This window comes from Lepus europaeus, chromosome 20, assembly GCF_033115175.1.
Source record: "Lepus europaeus isolate LE1 chromosome 20, mLepTim1.pri, whole genome shotgun sequence".
Lineage (NCBI taxonomy): Eukaryota > Metazoa > Chordata > Mammalia > Lagomorpha > Leporidae > Lepus > Lepus europaeus.
The window spans coordinates 63878948-63888446 of NC_084846.1; the positions used below are offsets into that span (position 1 = coordinate 63878948).

The following is a 9499-nucleotide window of genomic DNA, read 5'->3' on the forward strand; positions in this document are numbered from 1 at the left end:
GCCTGGAGAGGGGTTGTGGGCCGGGGGCCGTGTCCCGCACGGCCCGAGAACGCGATGGGCGCTTTAGCACTCCCGCCACTCGATCTCACTGGGTAACTTCTCATGATAGATTTGTATGATCAATACGGGTCTATTTTTATGTCAACTGAACACTGTAGAGTTCCTTCCAGTGTTTTTCAAGGTTGTTAAATTGAGACAAGTCATTGACTAATTTGTCCTATTTTTATTTAAAAAGTGAATGGCCTGAAATGTTGTATGTGAATGTACATTTCTTAACTGCAACTTTTGTACTGAGTGTTTGCACTAGACTTTCTGAAATCTTATTTAACAAAAATAAAGGAAAAAATTGCTTGAGTACGCCGGCACGGCCCCGTGCTGGAGGATTCCTGGTCCTGAGGACGCTCGCGGGCGTCTTTCCCGCTGCGTGTGCCTTCGGGGGGTTTATCGTTCAAAGAGTGTGTGGAAGAGGCAGGTGCGCCTCCCTCGGAACAGCCGCCCTCTCGCGACGCGCTGTGCCCACCAGTGTTTAAATTCTTTAAAGTTTCATTTGAGAGGCAGAGAGCGCCAGCGAGCACTGCCTGTCTGTGGGATCATTCCCCAGGCGCTCAGGACGACCTGGGCCAGGCCAGGCTGAAGCCGAGCGCCAGGAACCCCATCCAGGTCCCCCACGTGGGCCTCGGCAGGAGGCAGGCATTGAGCTGCGGGCCTCTTAAAGGTGGGGCCGAATGCCTGTCCCTGCCCCGCATCTCTGTGCCATACTTGCTCCTGGTTTAGTGTGGGCGCCCCGTGTTATGTCACGGGTTCAGCGTGGGGGCTCCGTGTTACATCACAGGTTCAGTGTGGGCTCCGTGTTGTGTCACAGGTTCACTGTGGGGGCTCTGTATTATTTCACACACTCTCCTGGCCGGGAGGAACCTTCTGGAACAATGTTGGAGCTCCCGGCTGAGAGAGTGCGGGACTTGGTGATGAACTCACTTTTGTTCATGTGTAAGCTGTCTCACCTCCTAAGAGGTGCGCACAGCTGACAAGTTATTGTCCTTTGAAAGTTGACAGTGACCTCACTGGGGTTAGCTGAGGGGCGAGGGCCGGGCCCTGATGTTTCTGTTGAGAAGTGGGCAGCGTGGTTTTCCCTGGGATGCTGTCTCGGGTTCTCCAGGGGCACAGAACCAATTGTGTGTGTGCGTGTGCATGCGTGTGCTTGCCTGGGTCTCAGGGCAGCAGTGGGCAAGAGCGAGGCACACGCACACCCACAACTCATCTTAAGGAAGTGGCTCGTGGCGTTGGGGGTGGGGGGGTTGCTGGGGGAGGCCTGCAGGCTGAGCCCTGGAGGAGCCGAGGCTGCAGCTGGCGTCGGGACCAGAAACTCCCCTTCCCGGGGACTCGGTCTCTGCTCTCGCGGCCGTCAGCTGGCTGCAGGGGCCCAGCACGTGGCGCAGGCTCATCACAGCCCCCAAAGCACTTTGCAAACCCGAGTCCTAGCTAAAAAGCGTCCTCACGGGGCACTCACCACCACTGGGTCCACGGCCGCACCAAGTCCACGCGTGAGGTCGGCCCCGGCAGGTGGGAAGCACACTTCCCTAAGTGCCTCCGGACTTCAAGTCAGCTCCTAGTAAAAGGGTTTTTAAATCATTATGAAGCAGACCCCCCCCCCCCCCCCCCCAGGAAAAAAGTCAAAGGCACACACGTGGAATTTAACTAGAGAAGCAAACATGGCCAACCGCCAGACAGACGGCCGCTCCGCAGAGCCGCTCAGGAGGGGACAGCTGACGGAGCACACGCATGTCCCACGCCCGGGGGGTCCGCACGAAGCTGCAGGGAGCTCACGGGCACCTCCTGCGCTCGCCGCGGCAGCCCTGGGGGCTTCCCGAACATCCCAGTGAACTCGCCTCTGGCTCGGAGACTGGCAGCCGACGGGAACAGGGCCTCGGCCCCACCACCACGCTGCGCGGCCCCCTGCCATCCTGAGCCTGTCTCCCGTCAGCACCTGCACAGGGACAGGACGCGACTCCCCGCTGCGTGGTGTCAATTGTGAGATGGCCCAGGGCGCTGGGACAGCCACGTGTGCTTCAGTCGGACAAGCAGGTGGCGATCAGTTCGGGTCGAGGTGCGGCAGGCTAAGTTCTCCCATGCACCTGACACCTCCCTCCGAGCGCCCGCCTGAGAGCCCCAGTCCTTCCAGGACACATTTCCCCAAATGCCTGCCTCATTGTTCTTCCTCACTGGACTCTGCATTTGAATTTCCTACTTGGGAAGCAAGCTAGGGCCGGAACTCACCTGACAGCCCATCTGAATCACTTGGCATTGAACGCAGACTTTTGGAAACAGTTCTCATGAGAAGTTTTATTGTTGACAAGGATTGGGAAGATTACTCTGAAGTCTACACCTCTGTTATGCACTTAGTTTTTCTGCTTTGTACTTTAAATCTTATTTGAAAAGCAAATTTACCATTTTAATACATCAGTTTTATAACTCGACAATTCATAATTTTACAAAAGAGAAGAAAGTGAACAGTTGGACACCTGTTGGTGCAGGGAGAACTTAGAGCTGTGAGGGTTCCCACGACACAGCAGACACAGCCCGGGCACTGGAAGGACATCCATGGTGTCTGGAGCCGCCAGCCAGAGGCTCAGCCCTAGGGGCGCAGTCTCGCTCGCCACTGCCCCTGGCTGGCACCGTGTGAAGGGGGTGGGGGCTTCCCCAGAGAGGGGCTGGGGCCTGTGCAGAGGGACTTGGCGCCTGTTTCTCAGTCCAGGCTGACGTTTCCCGTGGGGTTGCCCTGTGAGTCCACTCTGCCATCGGCCTTGACCCTGTGCCCCAGAGGAGCCAGCAGACACACGGAGCGGGGTGGCAGGAAGCAGCCAGCCTGGCCTGGAACCTCACTCTCTCATCCAAAGAAAGCAAATGGCAGCCCTTTGGGTGAGCAGGGGAGTCGTGGATCCTCACAAGAACAAGTGGGAGGCAACGCTGGGGCTCCAGGGGCCGTCTCCTCTTCCTCACATCCGTCACGGAGCCAGGCCCCGGCTCCAAGTCCACGCTGGGCACAGCAGCTGGGCCCTGCACGCCCCTCCCTCGGCACAAAGCCCAGGGTGCCGCGTCTGTCTCAGGCCCGGTCAGCTCCGGTGCCCTGGGCTTTGTGTTTCTTCTCTGCAACAGCCCCCTCTCTGGTCCCAAGGACCTGAGGGTTTGAAGGAACAGAGCCCGGAACAGCCCACGGCTCCAGCTCCCCGCCCTCTCAGAGGACCCCGGGAGCCGGACAGCTGGCCGCCCTCGTGCAGCGGTCACGTCTGTCTTCAGGGAAGCAAACCCAGGCTGTGACGGCAGAGACATCCCCGAGGTGAGCACCAGGCCCCATCCAGGCCTGCAGCCTCGTCCTGGAGCACAGGACGACACACAGGGCCCTGCCTCACCTCCCACACCTCACTGGCGAGGGGGCGTGGGCCTGGGGCCAGCCCAAGGAGGGCACAGCCGAGTGGGGGCCCCCCGCCCTGGCCTGGGGCCAGGCACTCACTCCTCCTGGATGGTCAGCTCGTGCTGCACGGCCTCCTCGATGTCCAGCAGCAGGCGGATCTCCCACTGCCTCACCCGCTCCATCTGTACAGGAAGGGCGCCCCATCGTTACTGCGAGCAGGCTCAAGGCGCCAGGCCCGGCGTCCTTGCCCGGGGCACAGACGCCGGGGAGAAGATGCGCCCGTCAGGCTGGGGCCTCCAGTGCTGCAGGCAGCCGGGCTAGCGAGTGGACTCCCTCCAGGACTCCAGGCATGCAGAGGGCACAGAACTGCTTCAGGGCCCCCCACCTGCTCTGCTCCCAGGGGCTTCTCCTCCAATCCTAGCAGGTGCGCGAGAACAGAGTGCCCCCTGCCGGTGGAGGAGGGAGGTCTCCGGCAGTGCCAGGCACTCCCTGGCTCCTGGGCACTCAGAGGTCTCACGGAGTGCGGGTGGGCTAGCCTTGTCCGCAGCCGTGCAGGGCCATGGGGCCAGGTCCCTGCCGACCCCTCAGAGCCCAGGGCAGTTCCAGGAGTAGCAATGGCAGCACCAGGTGCAGCTCAGGTGCCCTGGGAAGTGGTTGCCAAGAGGCTGGCCCCAGGCCCCTGTGCGCTGACTAGAGGCCAGGAGCAGCCAGGCCCCACAGCCGGGGACGAGAGGGCGGGGTCTCCGAAGGCAGCACTGGTCACAGTAGGCAGAGCCACCCTGGGACAGGCAGCACTGGCGTCCATGGCCCGAGGGCCTGGGTCAGCCCAGGAGGACTCCCCTGCAGAGTGGGGGTGTTGCCTCCTGAAGCCCAGGGCCATGGAAACAGAAGAGGCCAGAGGCAAGTGTTGAGCTCACTTGTCAGGGCAGGGACCCTGAGCTCTGGGGTTTGGGGCGGGGGACGGGGGCGGAGCGTACCGCCGCAGCCCGGGCCTGGGGGTCTCGTCTCTTCCTGGGGGCTGGGTCAGGAATCCCAGGCAGTCCCGTGGTCCCCAGCCCGCTCCTTGCTTGTGGGACTCCTTGCTGCTGCTGAGGCTCCGGGGCCGATGTGCGCGGTTCCTCCCCGGGGACCGAGAGAGCCGAAGATTGACCGGATGCCCTGATGGTGGACAGCCTCCTCCTGCTGGCGGTGGTCGCAGGGCTGACCCCTGCTGGGTGGGACACGAGCTCTTGGGAGGAGAGTGTGGCCTCAGGGGACGCAGTGAGGCAGGAGGCCCCTCCTGGGGCCGGGGGGCTGCAGCCCAGGGCCGGCCCCGCGGGGGTGCTGTGTGTGACCGGCCGTCTCACAGGGGGGCTCGTCTCTGGGAAGGGGCTCAGTGCTGGCACCTGCAGGGGGAAGCAGGAGACCTGGGTCTCAGAGGGCATGCGACCCCCATCCCAGCCAGGAGCTGACCCAGCACGACCGCCCGGGTCACCAACGTGGAGCCCCAGGACGAGATGCCCCCGGAGCCAGGCCACCACCATCACCACCAGTGCAGCCAGCCCTGGCCAGAAACAGGCTTGTGAGATCCAAGCTTGGCCGGTTTTCACATAGACCTAATGTGCAAAGTTAACATGTATCCCTAACACGGACAGTTAGCATGTAAATCTAACATGCACAGTTAGCATGTAAACCTAGCATGAGAAGTTAATATCTAAACCTAACATGTTCAGTTAACACATAAATCTAACATGCAAAGTTAATAATGTAAACCTAACAAAGTTAACATGTAAACCTAACACATAGTTAAGACGTAAACCTAACACGTGCAGTTAACATGTGAATCTAACATGCAAAGTTAACATGTAACCCTAACATGTGCAGTTAACATGAAACCTAACGTGCACATTCACAGTGCAAGCCCGCTGGACGCGGCAGTTTTTCATGCATGGGCCGGGGGAACATGGTGGGCTGGTGGCTGCATGTGGACAACGTCCAGCCAGCCTTCGTCCAGGGTGCGGCCTCCATTCAGGTGATCCCAGCCCTGCACACAGCTTTCAGAAGGAAGGCGTGTGCTCTCCAGTGTCCCTGGAACACTGCTCGTACCGAATGGCCTGTCACTGCCTCTGTGTTCTAGACACGCGTGGGCATTGGAGACAGGGGCTTTTATCAAAAAGGAGCTGCAGGGGCCGGCGCTGTGGTGCAGTGGGTTAAGCCACCACCTCTAGCGCCAGCATCCCTTATGGGCACGGGTTCGAGTCCCGGCTGCTCCACTTCCGATCCAGCTCTCTGCTGTGGCCTGGGAAGGCAGTGGATGGTGGCCCAAGTGCTTGGGCCCCTGCACCCACATGGGAGACCCGGATGAAGCTCCTGGCTTTGGCTTGACCCAGCCCTGGTCCTTGCAGCCTCTGGGGAGTGAACCAGAACATAGAAGATATTCTCATTCTCTCTATCATCCTATCTCTCCCTCCCTCCATCCATCTCTTTCTCCTTCTCTCCTTCTAACCCTGCTTTCAAACATGTAAATCTTAAAAAAAGAAACTGCAAAGTAATATAGTTTCTTACTAATGGGCTCCTTTTAACCTATTTGTAAAAGTGAGGAAAGAATCGTGATTGCATGTGGGTACCTTGGCGTGGTCTGGGTGCCCTGGCCTTGCGGGTTCAGACTTAACCCCACTTTGGGGTCTTAAGAGGGTGGGCACTTCATGGAATCTGGTGCCGGGAGGCGTGGCCTCTGGGAGGTGCTTGTGGCGGTGGGGAGCCCTGTCACTAAATCCTGGTGGCTCTGAGAGAGAGGGGCCAGGCACACACAGCCAGAAGGGCCCCAGACGGTGATGGGGAACTCGGCGGTTATAAAGTCGCCTGCCTCAGGGCCAGCACGTGATTTGTGTTTTTCTGGTGAGTTAACAAGATGTGGGCGGCTGACAGGACGATCTGAACCTTGTTCCTGCCACCCGTTCACAGGTGGGCGGGGGAGCTCCCGTCTCCCAGCACCTGCTGTCCTGGCCATCTAGGAAGTGAGTGGCGCTTGGGACCCCACCTCCTGCCTCGAGCCAGAACACGCCACAGGCAATCAGGATTGTGTTAACAGTTCATCGATTACCAGAAACTTGTAAAGGAATCTGAACCGGACCCGGATTGCTGTGGCACGTCACCTGCCAAGGAAAATCCCAAGTGGAATAAGGACCGACACGGAAAAGCAGAGCTACAGAAGGGTGGGTCGGGGAGGCGGAGGGTGGTTCTGAGCACTTGTCCTAATCAGGCCTTTCCGGGACTCCCAGCATAGACGCCGTAAGAGAAAAGTCAGAGTAAATACCAACTCCTGCAGGCAAAGAGGAAACGCTCATGAAAACTCAAAGACAAATGTCGATCCCATGCGAGGGCAACAAGAGGCGGATCCTTGTTATTTGGGGACCAGCGCCCCAGTGGGTCACAGAGCCTGGCCCCTCGGCACGCACCTGCTCCACTCCACCCCGAGGAAGAGCACGGATCAGAAGGAAACCAGCCCACACTGTTTAATCCAGCAGACAAAGACCCCAAGCACGAGAGCTTTAGACACGGCAGGGAGGCAACCGGGCAGCGTTCCGCGTGCTGCGGTTGACAGGGAACTCTGCTTCTAGAAGTTTCTATTCTAGGAGGATGTGTGTTCATGGCATCGTTTTGTAGAAGACTGAAAACCACCCCCACCCTCGCCCTCGTGGTCCGTTTCCTGGACACGGCCGTTTGTAAAAGTACAGCGTTTTTACAGAGCAGGAGAGCCTGTCTGCACCAGAGACACAAACCGAGGGAAGACAAGCGGCAGCTCCAGTCTCGTTCACCTCCGGGGAGAGCCAGGCTGCTGTCTCTTCCTGTGCTCTAAGGCGTTCGAAGGCGGCAGAGCGTCCTCTGCGTGGACCCCAGAGTCGTTTGCACCAAAATGAGCTTAGCTTTTGGTTCCATTTTCCAGGAACTTCCTGAAGCACCTGCACATTGTTGAATCACCCAGGTGCCGCCTCCTCCCATCAGAGCCTCCAGGCCGTCGGGGCCTCGGGGCGCCCAGCAGGTGCCAATTAACCAGACTGGCCTGCACCTGGGATGGCCTGGAACCTGCATGGTCCTGGGGCCCCTCCTGGCCGTGGCCTTAGCCGTGGCCGAGGGAGAGCTGTGGTCAGGAGGCTCCTACTGCGAGACTCCTGGATGCAGGATGGACCCAGAAATGCTCCATGTCTCAGGACAGGACCTGCCCCCCCCCCAAGTTGTCACTGAGGTCCTGGCCAGGCCTGGGGTGCATTCTTGATGCCTCAGCCCAGGTTAGGGGGACACGGCAGCAGGCTTGGCTGGTGGGAGTGCCCTGTGGGGACCCTAGGCAACATCACAGAGGACCCAGGGTGGCAGCACGGTCAGGTCCTGCCCAGAGCAGCCAGGGCAGGGTCACAGCCTTGTGCCAGCCGCGGACCGGCGGGACCCTGCCTCCTCGTCCTCCCGTATCAAAGCCCCTCCACCATACCTGTGTCCCAGGCTCCATCCTGTTTCCCTGAAGGACCGGCCTCCACGGAGAGTTGGGCACTCGCGACGTAGTGGCGCCTGCCCTGAGCCCCCTCCCACTGCACGTCCAGCGCAGGCAGGAGCTCGCTCACCTGTGCTGGAGCTCATGTAATGAGCACGCGGCTGCGCAGGCGCAGGGCAGGCTGGCTTCGCTCTCGCTAGGGGCCTCCACCTGGCTGGTGCCTCCTGTGTGCACCTGTGTGTGTCCCCGGCCTCCAGCAGGTCAGGCCTGGCCAAGGCCTGGCCGAGGCCTGGAGGGACAGGTGGCGCCCTGCTGCCGGCCCCCTGTGGACCCAGAGCAGAGGTGGGTAACAAGCACCCATCTGAGCCATCTGCTAACACCCATCTCCTCCCCCTCTGGGTATCCACACACCTGTGCCTTGGGGGAGGGCCTGAAAACCCGGCCAGAGGCTGGACCAGAAGCGGCCGCTGTGGTCTCTTGCTTTCAGACACAGGCCAGGTCTCCCACGGGTTCACAGACACAGTGTATCACGATGCGTGGATTTAGAATATTTTTACCAAGATGCACTTACCTTTTAATTCCATCTGCACAGCGCCTCTGCAGGACCCTCCTGCTCCCAGGCGCCCGGCACCTGCAGGGCAGTGCTCAGTGCGCCCCCTGCAGTGAGGGGAGATGGCGCCCGGGGGTGGGGAGAACAGCCCGGGGTGGTTAGCACAAGTGAGACAGGACCCCAGGACCATCTGACCAAGGTACCGCCTGTACCCTTCCTGCTCGTTTATACTGTTTAATAAGTTAATTTCCTGAGCCTTCCATTAAGTCCCCGTGTGCTTTCGGTGGATTTTGCCACTGGCCCTCTGGTTTCTCTGTGCAGTGCGGTCAGCTGGGAGGGCTGCTCCAGCTCTGACATCAGTGCACACAGGGACCTCGGCAAGGGACGCACGGCGCAGAGACCACGGGCAGGTGCGGAGCTAACACCTGGGGTAGGTGCCGTGGCACTGTCCGGACACCGCTCTGAGGACCCAGTTGGTGGCCAGAGAGGCTGAGGTTCCTGACCACAGAGAGCAGGGGCCTCCGTGGGACCCACCTGCCTGTCCTGGTGGCACAGGGCTGCCCAGCGGCAGGGGCAAGTCGGCATTCATGTGCTGTGAGCTTAAGTGTGGGTGACTGAGCCAGCAATTCCACCTGCCGAGTGTCGGGGGTCGTGCCGGGGTTGGTACTTAGCGCCATTACTGATAGCCAGAGGGGTTATCTTTATGGGTCCAATTAGTGCACAATTTCAGGAGAAGGGCATGGAGGAAGTCAGTGTGGCAAATCTAAGGGAAAGCTTTGTAGCTGATAAAGTGTGTGTATGCAAACACACATGTACATGTATGTACATCTGTGCGTGTACGCGTGTGAATGTGTACGCTGTAGGCGGGATGTTGGTGACACATGGAATGAGAAAGCCTACAGAACAGATAACATGGGGGATCCATTTTAAAAAGCAGACACATATACGTGTGCACACACATGTACACACATGCACACACATGTACACACATGTACACAATGCACACACATGTACGCACATGCCTGGAGAGAGACACAGACATTGGTGATACCTGACAGGCACAATGATGGGTGAA

At 59.5% G+C, this 9499-nt stretch overlaps 1 protein-coding gene across 1 annotated transcript; it reads right to left on the minus strand.

Annotated features, from left to right (window-relative positions):
• Window positions 1–3504: 3504 nt before the first annotated feature.
• CCDC201 (coiled-coil domain containing 201) lies at window positions 3505–8020 on the minus strand. Its single transcript, XM_062178559.1, has 4 exons — window positions 8005–8020; window positions 6016–6173; window positions 4387–4794; window positions 3505–3591 (listed from the first exon to the last, which is right to left on the minus strand). Exons 1-4 carry the CDS (start codon window positions 8018–8020, stop codon window positions 3505–3507), a joined length of 669 nt encoding a protein of 222 aa, XP_062034543.1.
• Between the last annotated feature and the right edge of the window lie 1479 nt (window positions 8021–9499).

Bases quoted from the DNA above. Each gene is read 5' to 3' on its own strand.
- CCDC201 (XM_062178559.1), bottom strand. The intron at 4,795-6,015 runs GTACCCACATGC...TTCCCCCTGCAG, and splicing joins GGCACCCAGACCACGCCAAG to GTGCCAGCACTGAGCCCCTT. The intron at 3,592-4,386 runs GTACGCTCCGCC...CTTCCTGTACAG, and splicing joins CCCAGGCCCGGGCTGCGGCG to ATGGAGCGGGTGAGGCAGTG.